Source organism: Chanodichthys erythropterus, chromosome 24 (assembly GCF_024489055.1).
Source record: "Chanodichthys erythropterus isolate Z2021 chromosome 24, ASM2448905v1, whole genome shotgun sequence".
Taxonomy (NCBI): domain Eukaryota; kingdom Metazoa; phylum Chordata; class Actinopteri; order Cypriniformes; family Xenocyprididae; genus Chanodichthys; species Chanodichthys erythropterus.
The window spans coordinates 10,823,321-10,840,884 of record NC_090244.1 but is presented as its reverse complement, the minus strand read 5'-3'; the positions used below and the strand labels follow the sequence as shown (position 1 = coordinate 10,840,884).

The 17,564-nt window shown below is 35.9% G+C and overlaps 2 protein-coding genes across 2 annotated transcripts; one reads left to right on the top strand and one right to left on the bottom strand.

The window, feature by feature from the left end:
- Positions 1-328: 328 nt before the first annotated feature.
- On the bottom strand, positions 329-4,240 carry LOC137015517 (olfactomedin-4-like). Its single transcript, XM_067380531.1, has 5 exons — positions 4,162-4,240; positions 3,885-4,007; positions 3,569-3,787; positions 1,249-1,402; positions 329-1,158 (listed from the first exon to the last, which is right to left on the bottom strand). Exons 1-5 carry the CDS (start codon positions 4,216-4,218, stop codon positions 329-331), a joined length of 1,383 nt encoding a protein of 460 aa, XP_067236632.1. The 5' UTR covers positions 4,219-4,240.
- Positions 4,241-13,318: 9,078 nt separating this feature from the next.
- LOC137015334 (olfactomedin-like) lies at positions 13,319-15,384 on the top strand. The gene is made up of 5 exons (XM_067380230.1): positions 13,319-13,421; positions 13,532-13,690; positions 13,806-14,018; positions 14,159-14,291; positions 14,420-15,384. The coding sequence occupies exons 1-5, from the start codon at positions 13,389-13,391 to the stop codon at positions 15,226-15,228; spliced, it is 1,347 nt and encodes a 448-aa protein (XP_067236331.1). The 5' UTR covers positions 13,319-13,388; the 3' UTR covers positions 15,229-15,384.
- The last annotated feature ends 2,180 nt before the right edge of the window (positions 15,385-17,564 follow it).

Genomic DNA, 17,564 nt, shown 5'->3' with positions numbered 1-17,564 from the left:
TGATGTAAATCAAATAATAATAATATGAATAAATGGTCAATCAATAGAAAGCTACATAAATGGCTAATGATTATACACGATTTTTAAAATTAAATCATAAAAAGAAAATAAGAAAATAAAACACATGTATGGTTGTTCTCTTGAAGTAACACACACACAGGTTGCTATTGAGAATCCTTCATTTAGGATACAATCATTCAACATACAATCCTTCATTCAGTATACAATTATTTGTGTTGCATCTAATTTTGCATGCTATATATGCTAGTACAGACAGTTTATGGGATGCAGCCATACTCTCATGTCTCAAATCAAGTTCATTGGAGATTTACTGAAAGATGAGCTCATAAGTTAGAATGTAGGCATCACTGTAGACATACAGCAGATGATCTCTGGGGTCATAGTTTAGAAACTCAATATTAGTCTGCATCTTCTTAATATTAATTTTCAAATCATATCGCTCTTCATTGGTTTTGGTGTCATAAGAGTAAAAAATCTCTTCTCTTTCTGTATCCAGGTAACGAGTAGAATAAAGCACACCACACACCATGAAGGTGTTTGTGACGGTCCTTTTGTGAAGAGAAGTGGACCATGTTTGGTTCAAAGCAGGCGGGTTGCTAGTCTCAAGTTTACTGATAATCACATTTCCGAAGTTGCTTGTGGACGCGTATATAACATAGATGCCTGATTCGTCTGTGGCAAAATCCATATCTGTATAACTGTATGTGGTGCCGAGGTGTGCGAAAGGAAACATGTTGTTGTAACCTGCATCATTAGGTAAAGCCACAGTACTGACAGACTGAGTCGTCATGTTGAACTGACATACGGAGTATGTGTTGTAACAGTTATAGTAGAGCGCGTTGCCGTACATGACCATGTTAGGGCCCTGAATTGTGTTTGTTGTGGGGTTGGAGCTTGATATATATGTATCTGTTGCTCCTATACCTAATATAAAAGTACCCATACTATTGAACTGGCGGACATAGTGGCCATGTACATTACTGCTTGACAGCACCACCAGCCAGTACTTGTTCTCGTCTCCTGGAGCAGGATTTGCATCTCGACCCCAAGCACCGTAAGGATAAGAAGTTCCATACACAGTGAGGGAATACGTTCTAGGTCCCACCACATTGACAATACGACCCAGACCACAGTGGCCTAAAAATAAAAATAAAGCAAAAATGTAAGTGTAATACGTTAACGCTTTAGCTGTGGCTACATAATAATGATAAACTAGTTTATATGTACCAGGGGAAAGTGTAGGGGCTGGTGATGTACTACTGAGCACATCTGCGCAGCGTCCCAGGTTGCTCTTTATACGCTGGTTTTCACGCTCTCTCACCATCACCTGCGTGTGGTCAAACTTCTCCAGCTCCACCATCTTTTCCTTCATATCCTGAAGCTGTAGGAATGAGGGATTAAATAAGAATTAGCAAAGTGCACATAATTCACAAAATCCATCCATCCATTCTCCAAATCACTTTATCCTCTGCAGCCTATCCCAGCGTGGCAGGATGGCCAGTTAATTCACAAAATGTCCCAGGAAAATAGTATTGAGGAATTGAGGACATGAAACGTAAAAATACTATACTACTCTCTAAAAAATGCTGGGTTAAAAACAACCCAAGTTGGGTTGAAAATGGACAAACCCAGCGATTGGGTTGTTTTAACCCAGTAGTTGGGTTAAATGTTTGCCCAACCTGCTGGGTAGTTTTACTTAACTCAACTATTGTTTAAAAAATACAGTATTACTTACTTAAAATGAACCCAAAATATCTTGAAAATTAACATTTATTAATATGTTTACTAAATAAACATTTTAATTTCATTTTAGAATCATTTTAAGTCAGCCATATAGTCATTTTCAAACAATAGTTGGGTTAAATAAAACTACCCAGCAGGTTGGGCAAACATTTAACCCAACAGTTGGGTTAAAACAACTGGGTTTGTCCATTTTCAACCATACTTGGGTTGTTTTTAACCCAGCATTTATTAGAGTGTAATAATACAAATAGTTTTTTTCTTGGCATGACATAAATGTGTACATATTGCAAAGCACTGCAGAAAATAATAAAAACAATAAATAAAATAAAGAAATTAAATGAAATATTAATAATCCATTGAAATACATTGTATTTAAACGTAATTATTTATTTATTTTACATTAATGTTATATATTTGGGATACTTCATTATACATTTTGGTAAGGAATTATTTTCACTCTTAGCAATAAACACATTACACTGTAAAAACAAATTTGTTCAGTTTACTTAATTCAATTGTGCAAACTAGTTGCCTTAATTAAATTAAGTAAGCTTTGGAACACGAGTGTTTACCACCGGCATTCGCTGTGTCGTGTTAGTGGATTCATTATGTCGGACTCACCGCAGGTAACTCATAATCTGCAGTTGTTACTCCTGTCTCCTGACAAAAACATTGCATGCGGCGCCTGTGGAGTGTGGAAAGTTACTGGAGCGCGCAGCCGCGCACGGAACGTCATGGCAGTGATTGACAAGACAGAGGGCCAATCGTTTACGCGATGATCACGTAAATGATTGGCTGATGTTTTAAAGGCCCTACCTCGTGCACAGATGATGTATATTAATATTATTCCTTTCAGTGCACCTAATAAATAGTCTTTTATCAGTTAGTAAAGACAGTTAAAAGTAATATTGCAAAAATGTATAAAACAAAACATCCTCTTTAGCACCTTTAAACCAGTTTTGTCAACTTAATTCTATCTGTGATCCGAGGAAGTGTATTGTGCAAGTGTAGAGTGCATTGCGGCACAAATAAAGTAATTGCTTTATTTTACAATTTTATTTGCTGTCTTGTGTCAGTACTACCCCATCAAAGACAACAAATAAAACTGTAATGGTCTTATTAATAAAAAATAAAAAAAATAACAATTGTTGTGTTTTGCATACTGAATGTTGATGTCTGTGTGTGACTTATTTATAATCTAATAAATCAAAATTCTATATAGAGTCTAAATTAATTATTGGTTTAGTGCTAAATAAACGTTAGTTCTTTTTAAATGCAATCTATTTAATATGTCTTTTTTTTTTGAAACCACAAATAACGGTAATTTTCCATTTGGAAATCAATGGGTAACAACTGGAAGAGAGTATATTAATATAATTGAAGTTCCAAGTGCGCAACCAAAGGAAATGCTAATAATTAAAATGGTGAGAAGAAATTTCAGGAAATCAACATGAATTTATGGTCAACTTGCGTGATGTTATCCCAAACGTTTAGTTGTACTGATAATTTAACATTCAAGATCACTTTAAGAAAATGAGTAAATACCTTTTGCCCCGCCCCCGACGAAACGGTACTCAAACCAGTCAAGTAATTTTTACTTGGGTTTTCTGAGTAACAAAGCATAGCATGCAAACAGTAAATAGTACTAAATTGTTTTAAGTAAGTTCAACAAATTCTTGGACATTAAGTAAAGTTTACTAAAAAAGATTAGTTAGAACAACTGTTTTACAGTATTTTACAGGTTTTACAGTATACATGAAATTATTCTATAAATGTAAAAGTTCTGTGGTGTAGATAAATTCACCTCTGCAGCAGCCTCTACACTAAGCTGCTTGTAATTGTTGGTGGTCCTGTTGAGTTTATCCAGAAGGTCTTGAATCTCCGCTAACTCCAATTCAATAATGCGTAGAGACACGGCTGCGTACAGATTTCCATTGTCTTCTTTTTCCAGCATGGACACGTTATCCAGAAGCTGCCAGATACGGTGTTGTAGACCCAAAACAAGGCTGTCAATCTCTGTCATCTGCACACATTTGAAAAAGAAAAAGTTTTGCTTCAATAACATATTGTACAGAATTATATGGCATCTGTAGGCTGCACAATGTCTGATAGTTTTCTACCTTTTCTGAAGTGATGTTCCCAGTGCATTGTAAAGCAGTGAACTCAACGTTCTTGAGTTTATTCTCAGGGAAAGCAGGATCAGAATTTTGCAGCTCACACACACAGTCCTTCCCTCTCGCTGACTGTGGAGATGAAATAACAGCATAAGTAATTCCAACATACAAGCAAAATTACACCTTATGATATATAAATACATTTGATAAACACTTTTTTGAAAATAGTGTCAGAAACAATGTAAAAAATAATAATTCTAATAAAAGGACAGTTTAATTTTACCTGTGATAAAATTAGAGGAATGAGGACCATCAAACCGAATATGTTTGACTGACTCATGTTTGAGATGGGAAAGATTAGGATCCTGATAGCCTTGATTATGAAAAGCAGTTTCGCATCACAGAAGGAGACATTTAAAGCCAAAAAACAGAGGATTGGTCACTGAGCCAATAGTGCTGACATGAGAAAAATTACAAAAAAAGGAAGTTCATTTACAAATTTTGTAAATACTTTGAATGAGACATGATATGAACTAATTTAATCCTATATATGAATGACAAAAATTATAGTTCATATCATATATATATATATATGCACACAATGCATGCACAATTAGGAAAGTCGATTTTCTGAATTTTTTTTCCAAGCACATGTGACCAATTCCAAGCCACATCAATCTTAATAAAACTATTAATTTTGTATGTAATCATTTATAAATTCTATATAATTGTTAATGAGGGCCGGAAGTAAAAAATGCAAAATAAACAGTATTTGATAATAATTGATAAATAATTGAGTGATGATTGACTGTTATTGAAGATACCTGATGTTAACTTCACTTAAATCACTTAATTATCTCATTATCGTTAACGCTGCTTCAGTGGGGCAGTTATCCTTACCACCAAAAAAAAAACAAAAAACACACAGACATGACCAACACCACCTGACCATCTTTTAACTTGTCTGGTTGGTTTTAAAGGGATAGTTCACCCAAAAATGAAAATTTGATCTGCTTACCCCCAGTGCATCCAAGATGTAGAGGACTTTTTTTCTTCAGTCGAACGCAAATTATGATTTTTAACTGCAACCGCTGCCGTCTGTCAGTCAAATAATAGCAGTAGATGGGAACTTCAACTATAACAGTAAATAAAACTTGCTTAGACAAATCAAAATTAAAACCTGCGGCTCGTGACGACACATTAATGTCCTAAGACACGAAACGATCGGTTTGTGCGAGAAACCGAACATTATTTATATAATTTTTACCTCTAATAAACCACTATGTCCAACTTCGTTCAGCTTCCTGTTAGTGAGGTCAAAAAACGCGTTGTGATGACGGAAGTGATGTCTCGCCCATATACTTCAATGAGCGCGAGACATCACTTCCGTTGTCAGAGCGCGATCAGACCTCACTAGCAGGAAGCTGAACGAAGTTGGACATAGTGGTGTATTAGAGGTAAAAAATTATATAAATACTGTTCGGTTTCTCGCACAAACCGATCGTTTCGTGTCTTAGGACATCAATGTGCCGTCACGAGCCGCAGGGTTTAATTTGGATTTGTCTATGGAAGTTTTTTCGACTCTTATTGTTCAAGTTCCCAATCACTGCTATTATTTGACTGACAGACGGCAGCGGTTGCAGTTAAAAATCATAATTTGCATTCGACTGAAGAAAAAAAATCACCTATATCTTAGATGCACTGGGGATAAGCAGATAAATATCAAATATTCAAATATCAAAGGGTCAAGAGCTCAACTAAATCAAACCCTGACCTCGATGATGGTAACTTAAAAAATAGTGATTTTCTCCTTTGGTGATTCTGCTTGTTATCATCAGGTGTCTTCAATAATGGTCAATAATCACTCAATTAAACACTTATTTATCTCATTAATGCTTCAGTGGGTGGAATAAAAATATGGCAGGACTTTTACTCTCTGACCCCTGGACTTCCCACCTCTTGAGTTAATCTGTTTATCTGAAAATGTTGTCACCATTATTGAGGTTCATATGCTGAATCTTGATGTCTGTGTGAGTCTGAATAATTGTTGTATAATGATTTAAAAATGATCAAGATGTTGTTAGAGATGTTGTCAGAATTGTGGAAATTTGTGAGTTAGTTCAAGACAAAAAGAGAAAAGTTAAATGACTGTAAAGAGCAGCAGGTGGACAAACGTGATAGCCGAATGGGCTGAAGCAATTTTTTTCCCCGTTTGAGTGGTCCGTTAAAGAGGATGTGAAAATTGCGCATATGGCTAATTTCAGAAATTCAAGAAGAAATTGAGAAAGTTCATCCACCAAAAAAATCAAAATAAAAAAATCAAACACTATTCAACCACAAGTTCCCCCCTAAAAAATGTCACATCCCCAGTTCATCATACATTTTATGCAGACATCAGCACATTCATAAAATTAGAATTACTGAAATCCATCTTGCTGTGTGTATTGGTTAGCGGTGTAACTACACAGAAACCTACTTCTCCTTTCCAAAAGGAGATGACTCAAGTGGTACCTGAAGCTTCCCATTTCCAGGACACGCATATTTCATTACTGGACTGTAGTGAGACTTCCACAACATAAATCGGCACAACAAATAATTTTGTCTCATTATAACGATGGAAACAACTTAAAATACTTTAATTTGTGGTTATACAGATAAGAGTAATGCATCCTTCGAAACTGTATTTTTATTTGTGTACAAACATTAATCAAAACTTAGCATATAAGCTACTAGCAAACTCTTGTGTATAGATCATCTCTTCTTTTTCTGCTCTTTTTCCTGTTGGGGTGTTTCATTACCACGCATTTTTAATAAATCTGCAAAAATGTCAACAATTCTGTGTTTTTCTGTCCATATGGGGTGCTGTGTGTACATTAATGAGGAAAAAACTGAACTTAAATGATTTTAGCAAATGGCTGCAATATAACAAAGAGTGAAAAATTTAAGGGGGTCTGAATACTTTCCATACCCACTGTATATGCACGCACATACACACGCCTACCTATGTAAGTATTCAACATTAACATGCGCATAAGCGCAGATATTATTTCTGACACTGTGGATAATGGACACCCTAATAAGCTATGCAGCTTATGGCTGGGGTCCATCACCAAGTGCAGGCAAGACAGATGGTTCCCTTCTCACACAGACCTGGGGCCTCATTTATAAAACTTTGCGTAGATTTCGTCCTAAAAGTGTACGTACGCGCAAAAGCTAGATTCTGCGTACGCACAAAAAAAAATCTGATTTATAAAACCATGCGTACGCCAGATCCTGCGCACAAATCCCTTTATAAATCCCAGTCAGCGGAAGATTGTGTGTACGTGCATCTCCACCCCGTCTCCTCCCCAACATCACCATATATGGAGCTTACGACGCCTAGTTTTACTATGCATAACCTCATCTGCATATCATTTCCATACACGTTCTCATCCACGTGACATCCACGGTTGACACCGTCAAAGGTACAAGACATTGGAAAATATTAGATATGGACTATAAATGCAATTTGTGCCACACATTATGTTGATAAAGATAATCCAATATCCTCTTTGTTTTAGAATAAATATATCAAAATATCCATAAAACAAAATTGTATAAAATACTTCAGATAAAGGTTTTAGGATAGTTGATTCATTCATTTCCACTGGCCAGATAGTATTTATGCAAATTTATGCAGTTTTGCTGATAAGGTGAACATATCTTTTAGGAAGTTTATAGGCTATTATTTATAGGCACTTATTTATTGCAGTGTAAATACAATTGTCTGGCGCGTCACTGACAGTATTTTTAAAAGAAAACATGCAAATCTTACCGTTTTCCTCAAATTATATCCTTCAAATGGTAATTATTTGAAGATCCTTCACACGAACACCTCCTGCAGCTGTGGTTGTACAGTAAGATATTATTGGACCTATTCAAACTGGACAACGGACCGTTCGACCACCGAATCCAGCAGTGTCTTCCATAATATCTAAGTTAAGTGTGCATCACTGATCGTCATTCTCGAAAAAATATTTTGTCATAACATCTGCAGTTTAGTTTAAAGAGGAATTATTGTGCTTCCAGCGCCATTAAAACAGCGTGTCACTGGAAAAGTGATTGAAAGTAGCACATCTACTATCTCAATTCATATCACTTTTGTCTCCCCTGAGTGGGAGCATCCATTATGATGATATGTTATATACGCACATACCTTTTTATAGCCCATTCATTAAAAAAAAAATTGGTAAATTCAAAGTATTTGCACCTGGTTAAGAATGCTGATAATGATAATTCAGGTTGATGCAATTTGATTTATTGGGTGATGTAATAGGATAATTTAGAAGTTTTTCATTTTAAATAGTTATTGCTATTTGGGCCAGTTGGTGTCGCCAAAACACATACTCTTCTAAAAGAGTGCGTACGCACGGTCAAGAGCATCCTTACGGTGCGCACTTATTTACGCCAAGTTTATTTTTTATAAATCCCGATATGTGCGTGGAAAAATGCGTACGCATATTTCTATGCCCATTTTGTGCGTACGCAACGTTTATACATCAGGCCCCTGATCTTCTGAATAAGAAGCAGAACTGCTCGCAACCTAAACGAGTATATGTTTCTGGATATATTTATAGTAAATAACAACACTTCTGTCACCTCTCAGTGATATTTAATCTCATTCACTCACATATGCTCCTATCGTCATCCTCTTAAAAAACTGTAAATATGCACAGTATTAACAAACCCATTAGTAGTATATTGCTAATACACACTCCTTTGTTGCTTAATGCAAAGACTGTGCTTAATGTATGTTGTATACGGCATGGTATTGGAAATAAATTGTCCTAATTTCATATTAATCTGTCAGGATTAGTTATAATATGCTTGAATGTGGGATGTCATTTCTTGAGATGAATAAGCATGTAGCCTATTAAACTCACAACATTATGTAACTAATCCCGACAGAATAGAAAACTGTTAGACCTTGCCGGGCTTTTTTACAGTAAAATACTGGCAACACTGTTGCCAGTTATTTACTGTAATCTACAGTATGTTACTGTAAAGATACCATGCACTAAGTCCAAAGACCTCAAATTGTCAGAGTGCCATTTAAATGTACAAACTAATTTTTATTATATACTAATAATATGAGCATAACATTACTTGGAACTTATTTCTTTAGAGTTCAATACAAACATTTTAAACAAAAAGACTGCACCAGCAATTACACAATCACCATTTGTTAAATAAAACAACATGCAGCATATGACCAATGTCTCTTGATTGTCTCTTGAACCAAAGTACAGGCTCTACTCTTCAGCACAATGGTGACCCACAAAACTCAATTTTACAGTAAACTACTGGCAACAGTGTTGCCAGTACATAACTGTTTTTTAACTATCTGTTTGTAACTGTTAAATTACATTTTGCATTAATGGAGTAAGCATCAAGAGGGTTGAACAGTACAAGTTTTTGGGGACTGCCATAAAAAACATGTTTTATAAACACTGTTACAGCAGCCAGAAAAACTAATGGAAAAGAGTCAAGAGCACAACTAAAGCAGACACTTGTCACCACGATGGTGACTGCAAACTTCAATACATTTTTATTTTCAATAAAACATCAACATCTATTAATTCTCAACAAGAACTTCTGTACATGTATGAAAAAAAATAATGTCAAACTGGTTTGACACTGAAGTCAGTTGTAGTTCTTGTGTTTCTGCTCGTGTCATTTTTCTGGTCTTGTTTGTCTTTCAGTGATTCTGCTTATCAGGTGTTCATAAAGTTTCTGAATTCACTCACTTCTTTTCATTCACTCACTCTGTAAAGTGGACTATATTAGTGAACTAATGTAGGAAATAGTGAATGAGGGTATAGGGTGTGATTTAGAACACAGCCTCTAAGTGTCGACTTTGAGCATTGTTAACTCACAGTATATTCCTGTAGGCTATTTTCTCGAAAATTACAAATATTACCCAAAATTCAGTGTTTTATATATATAACAAAAAAACAAAATTCAGATTCATACGCTGATTCTTGATGTCTGTGTGGCAATAAATATTGCAGGAGGTTTTAAGTGTTTAGTAAGCAATGTGTTTTTCAAATTTTCTGGTTAAAATTTTTTTATTGTAATTCTAGAAGAGATCAAGCAGAAAGTTAAACACATTTGGCTCATACAAAGCTCAGTCATTAGATCAGTGAATTAAGACCTTAAATAATGATAACATTCTTATCATCTAGAAGCTTACCACATTGTCTCTTGTTTCTCTTGTCTTAACGAACAGCCAGAGAAACACTGTCAAGAGTCAAACTGCCTAACTGAAGTAAGCGCTGACCTCGATCACGGTGACATCAAAACAAACTTATTTTCAACAAATCATCAACATCTAAACCTCTGGTAATTGTCAATAACAACTTTTCTAGATGTATATCAGAAATAAAGTCAATCTGGTTAGTAATAAGTGAAGCTGTTAATGCTGTTTGTTTAATCAGATCTTGAGAGATTTAATGTCTTCAGTTGATTTCATTGAAGGCTGTGGCTGAAGTTGTAGTTCTTGTTGTTTCTCTGTCTTTTGGTGATTCTGCTTGTTATCATCGTATTATCTCATTAACTCCAGCATGTTTCTGTGTTACATTTAACAGCCTGTAGTGTGCACACTGAGCAGTGTTCGTTTCATCTGGGCTAACCCATGTGGGGCCTCCATGGAAACCATGGACAAAAATGTCTGGGCCCCATTTAGACAGCTCAGGTGACACCCATCCGGGCCCCACCAGAACTTTACTAAGCATGATGTAATTTTCGATTCTTGTGAAATTTGCCTGTAATATTTTAAAAAACTTTAATTGTAGGCCAGCCTTAAGTAAACTTTTGCTTTTATCCTCATTGCTTGTTTATCCGCGTATTGGCAAAATGCTTGTTGCCTAGGCTTTTTTGGTTATTATCAACAACATGCTTGTTGCTTTAAGCTTTTGGTTGTTATGGGCAACATGCTTGTTGCTTAAGGTTTTTGGTATTGGCAACATCCTTTTTTGTGCTTAAGTGCTTAAGCTCATTCGGTTAACTGCAATTAAAGGGGCATGCCACATTTCTCTGCTTATAACAGAAGAGCACCCCTTTGCTGCCATCGTTATCCTGTAAGGGACATGCTGCCCCTAGTCTCTGCTATTTCAGAGGGACATGCTGCTCCTTTCCAAAATATAGGCCTATTATTCTTGTGTCTTTTTCAGTATTAGGGCCTGAATTATATCCGCATCTGAAAAGAAAAAAGAAAGAAAAAAGAAGAAAAAATTGATGAACGGAGGTTGGACATTTATAGGGGGGGAACTTGTGGTTGAATATTTTTATGGATGAAGTTTCTCAACTGAATTTCTTCCTGAATTTCTGAAATTAGCCATATGTTCAATTTTCACATCCTCTTCAAAAGACAACCCCAAACTGCAAATTTGCATGACTAAAAAGATGGTCACCATGTGGAGATCTTTTAAGGGTTGGGGAACATTATTTGGCAGACCTTCACAGAACATTCAGGACATTCTCTGAACGTTTATGGAAACATATTTTATTTGGAAAAGTTCTCAGAATGTCCCTGCTGCCCTTGTCAAAGAATTGAATTGAAAATTAGGCCGTGTGTCCACCAAAGCGTTTTTTCCAGCTGCTAGCGTACTTTTTCAATTGTTTGCAATTGGAACGCCGCGTTTTTTAAACGCCAGGAGCGTAACGAGGCGCCTCGAGTTGAAGAATGTTCAACTTTGAGTAAAACGCTGCGCTCATCACTGTCACTTTTTAGCCAGCCGTCCAATCAGAGTGAAGGAGGGGCGGGACAAATACAACACAGACCAACTGACACAACATTCTTGCTGTACGGCAACATCAACAAACAGAGAACGAAACAAAATGGATGAGAAATTAATATTGCTGGTCTCCGAACATACATAGCAAGTAATTCCACATTGTGTCAACATTTTTAGTCTGAAACAAATTACCTGCAAAATCAGTTATAAGTAATAGTGCCACGGATATTCCGTATCATAGCAACAAAGCGTCTCAACGGAAAAAAAAAACCCGCTGCGCTGCAGAAGCGCTTTCAAGCGCTCACAGACGGGCGTTTTAAGCAGAGCGCCTAGCGTTTTCAGCTGGCTAAAAACACTGGTGGACACACGGCCTTAGAGCTCAATTGACTAACAAAAGCAGAAGTGGAAAGTCCAGGGGTCAGAAAGTAAAAGTCCTGCCATATTTTTATTCCACCCACTGAAGCATTAATGAGATAATTAAGTGATTTAAGTGAAGTGAACATCAGGTATCTTCAATAACAGTCAATCATCACTCAATTATTTATCAATTATTATCAAATACTGTTTATTTTGCATTTTTTACTTCCAGCCCTCATTAACAATTATATAGAATATACAAATGATTATATACAAAATTAATAGTTTTATTAAGATTGATGTTGCTTGGAATTGGTCGCATGCAGAGGTGGGAAGTCCAGGGGTCAGAGAGTAAAATTCCTGCCATATTTTTATTCCACCCACTGAAGCATTAATGAGATAAATAAGTGTTTAATTGAGTGATGATTGACCATTATTGAAGACACCTGATGATTACAGCTGACACCTGATGACACCTGATAACGCCTGATGATGGGCAGTTGTAACTGTATTAAAACCAACCAGACAAATAAAGTTAAAAGATGATCAGGTGGTGTTGGTTATGTTTTCACATAATCATTATTTGATCTGAATCACTGAACTCATTTAGAGCCCAATCTTAGCTAAATTTACATTATTGATTACTGCAGCACTGTGATTCTACAGCAGAAAACAATAGAAAAATATATCTTTTTTTTTAAAGCTCTGATTTAAAAAAAAACAACAAGTTTTATTTAAACACACAGAGATCAAGAATCAGCCTGTGAATCATCCAGTTTTCAAGATCATCCAGTTTATTTTTCATAATTTTGAGCTATAGCTCTTCTGTGTGATCAGACCAGACAGGCTTTGTTCCCCACATGCAGCGATGTAGCACTTTTTTTTTTTTTTTTTTTTAGATACTAACCATTGCATAATGGGGACACCCCACAAGCCGTTTTGAAGATGATCTGACCCAGTCATCTAGCCATCACTATTTGGCCTTTGGCAAAGTAAAAATTTAAGAATTGTTTACTTGCTGCCTGTTTGCTCAGTTTTAGATCAGTGTTTGCTTTAGTTGAGCTCTTGACCCTTGACTTTTGTTGAGCTTTTTTATCAGCAGTTGCAGTAAACATTTTTGCATTGATAAAACAGATGGGGTTGTAAAAATATTTAGGGGGAACTTGTGGTTGATTTTTTTTTTTTTTGGTGGATGAAGTTTTTTTTAACCAAATTTCTTCCTGAATTTCTGATATCAGCCATACATGCAATTTTCACATCCTCTTCAACAGATCCCCAAAACGGCAAATTTGTATAACTTGCATAACATAATTGCAACATATTAGTGTTTGTATGTGGTTTAAAGCAGATCTTTAGTCTTTCAGCCCATTCTGTCAACATGTTCGTCAACCTGCTGCTCCTCACAGTTATTGTAAGTTTTCTCTTTGTTGTCTTGAATTAGCTGACAACATCTCTAAAAAAATATGTAAAAAATACGAGAGAATGTATGTATGTAGTAATCTAATTGTGTTTGTACATAAGGCGACCGTTGAAGCTCAGAGAGTTCCAGGTCTACAGAAGACAGATTCATGTTTGTGCAAAATAAACAGCTCTATCTGGACCTTCCCTGCTGTACAGTTTGTGGAAGTCACAAAAGAGGTCCAGACCTGTGAGGAGAATCTGAATGAATTCGAGGAAAAGGTAAGGTATTAGTTAAGCTTCCTTGTTTGCAGTTGCAACTACACTGCATTGATTTTTAGATGTTGTTCATTTAAATTGAGAAGAATCTTGAATTATATCAATTAACTACTTCCAGTTGAGGAACACAGATGCAGAACTGCCGTTGATGGGAGCCAATCTTCAGAACACCACAGCCCGTCTGAAAGCATTTAATTACCTTCGCACAAGTGGACTGTACAACGCCCTTCACCTGCGACAGCTGAACCAGGAACTTGAGGAAATCCATCAAATTGTCAATGAAGCACACATGGAGAACCCCAACAATGAGACACATAACCTGTTAAGTGAGGTAGACATGGCAACATGAATACAAACAAATGTTCTTTTCTAATAACTCTTTTCTTTAGTGATCAGAACTGATAGAACTATTTAAACAATATAAATAATAGTAAATGTGAAAGTTTTATGATACATCTGTGTTGTTCTCAGTTAAATAAGGCAAAAAATGATATCCAAAGGATGTACAAAGATGATTTCTTCAACCTAGAGACCATGAAGAAGAGGTTACAAGACCTCAACAACCGTGCACAGACTTGCAAAACCATACCAAATGATTTCAGAAGTAAGTACATTACTGATTATTTGTGAGTTATACAATATAGGAACTTTAAATTTTCTGAATTATGAAGTTCAAAAAGTTTCTAAAAAACTATGAAAAATCTTAAAATGTGTAACTACAATTACTTGCAGGCACTTGTCATCAGCGTATCATGACCAGAATAAGTTCTCCAAGGGTCACCAAGCTCAATTCTATCAGCAAGTCCTATATTTCTGGTGCCTGGGGTCGTGATGCCCTACTAACCAATAACCTTTATTGGGAACATTGTCTGGTGAGTGGACACAAGCATGGGAACACAATCAGGGTGTACAACTCACATGAAGACTTCATGTCCAGCAAGAACTACAAAGATGAACCGATAGCATCATCCTACAGTGACAAAAATGCCGTTCAGGGCTCTGGCACTATACTGTACGACAATACCGTATATTACCAGTGCTACGACACTGCTGAGATCTGCAGCTTCAACATTACATCACAATCAACCAAGCGTGTCAAACTAGATGGTGCCGGAATCGACAACAAGTTCCCTTTCTGCTACTACAGCTGCCGTGACTGGACAGACATCGACCTGGAAGCTGATCAAGACGCTGTGTGGGTGATATATGCTACAGAGGAGAATCACGGCAACATTGTTGTGAGCCGCTTAGATCCGCTGGAGCTCAATATCACACATACCTGGAAGACACATCTCTTTAAGAGGTCTGTCACCAGCACGTTTATGGTGTGCGGGGTCCTGTACGCTACACGCTTTGTTAGCACTTACCAAGAAGAGGTGTTTTATGCCTTTGATACAACCACTGGCCAAGAGATAAACACTCTTTCTTTGCCTTTTGAGAAGGTTTCTGCTGGAATAGCCAATCTCAACTACAATCCTGTTGATAGGAGACTTTACATGTATAATGATGGTTATCTGTTAGCATATAACACCTTCAACTGATGGTCTTTTATATTCCGCTAAGAAAAAAAATGCAGTACCATATAGTTTATAGTTTACATCAGTCCGAGTTTTTGCGCTATATTATTATGTGACTGTGAGACATCTGATATATTTTGTCAAACAATGTTATTTTTTGTGTATTATAAATAAATGTTCTTATACAGCACTCGGCTCTCTGTTTCTTCCATAATGTGGTTATAATATTTACCAAAGCTATTCTGGTTAAAGTCCATCCACACAGAGGATCGAATCAGCATCTTTTAAGTCACTCCATCAACATCTCTCATCACATCGGGGAGGGGAACGGATTTCGACAGCTGTATATTTGCCATCGAATTCTGCCATTTTTTGCTGTCGAATTCTGTTCCCCCCATTGATCGTACAAAATAAGGTTCTAATTTTTATCAAACTGAGGCTGGTTTGTTCATGTCAATAGCCCAGTGGCATGCAAGTAAAATACTATTTTAAAGTTTATAATGCACAATACAATTACACAATAAACATTATTTTTTATCAAAACACAATAAATGTTTAGATCGTCTTTGCCTTCATTTTTTTTTTGTATTCTAATTATTACATTTATGCGACTAATATTTTCACAGTATTTCAATGTTTAATGCAACATCAGACTAATACCTTCTTCATACATTTCAATTTTCCCACTAATTTAGCATGTTCTAATCAGTAAATTTATGTGACTATATCCCTATACATCCCCATTATAATTCACTGTTTGCATAAAGCCTATAATCTCAGTACTATGCAGTGGTCACTGTCAGTCATTGTAAACCTTTTGATTTGTTGATCTAAGATCTAAGTTTCAGAATTAAAAAAAGTTTCAGAATTATCACACTCACCACCTATTTTATCTATTTTATTAACTGTCAATGTTTCTATGGTGTAGCCTTTGTCTGTACATTATCATTTAATGTCATAATATAAAAATATAAAAGGTTAATTTTCTTAAGATTTTTAATTGATAAACCAATACCAGAGGGCTGCCACAATGAATAGATTTTGGGTTGACCTACAAATTGACAAAAAATACTATTCAACATATTGCTAGTAAAAAGAAAAGAATATTTAATAATAATAATTCACGATTGTTTACACATGCAAATTTAGTTGAGTGGAGTTTAAAGTTAAACTCCCTTATGTCATCCCACACCTGTAAGACCTTCGTTGATCTTCGGAACACAAATTAAGATTTTTTTGATCAAATCTGATGGTTCAGTGAGGCTTGCAGACACCAATAACACTCCCTTTTTCAATGCCCATAAAGCTACTAAAAACGTATTTAAAACAGTGACGTCTACAGTGTTAAAGCGACGAGAATATTTTTTGTGCGCCAAAAATAACAAAACAGCGACTTTATTCCACAATATCCAGTGAAGGGCGATTTCAAAACACCGCTTAATGAAGCTTTGAATCTTTACAAATCGTTTGTTTCGAATAAGTGGTTCAGAACGCCAATCGCATGATTTCAATAAATGAGCCTTCATTGCGTCATAAATGTTCTGAAACTTCAATAGTTTACGTGACATTGACAGTTTAATACGCGCTCCGAATCACTGATTCAAAACCTATGATTCGTAAAGATTCGAAGCTTCATGAAGCGGTGTTTTAAAATCGCCCTTCACTGGATATTGTGGAATAAAGTCGCTGTTTTGTTATTTTTGGCGCACAAAAATTATTCTAGTCACTTTATAATATTAAGGTGGAAACACTGTAGTAACACGAACTGTTTTAAATACGCTTCTAGTAGCTTTCTGGGCATTGAAAAAGTGTTATTGCTGTCTATGGAGGTATCACTGAACCATCGGATTTGATTAAAAATATCTTAATTTGTGTTCCGAAGATCAGCAAAGGTCTTACAGGTGTGGGATGACATGAGGGTGAGTAATTAATGATACAATTTTCATTTTTGGGTGAACTAACCTCTCACACAGTCTTGTTTTTTTAAAAAAAAATGGCGCCATCTTGTGTCTCAGTTATCAAGTGTAGTGAAATGAATAATAGGCTACAAATTAATTTGAACTCGAATCAAAAATGCTCACAAAGTCATTTGATGAAAAGTCAGTAGATTTTGTAATTTTATTGTTTCTTTTTTTCTTTCTTCATTATTTTTTTGTTATTTTCATTCATTTTGGGTGCTGTACATTTCATTAGCGAACAGACGTAATTCATTAAATTTACTATATTTTGGATGACTTTACATGATACATTATTCTTCAGATGAAGTTGTAGCCTATGTGTGAAATGAAGTTTCCATTCCCCCGCCCTCATCTTGAGTAATAGCATGGCTACTTGAATAACTCGTTCCTTGTTTCCTGGCT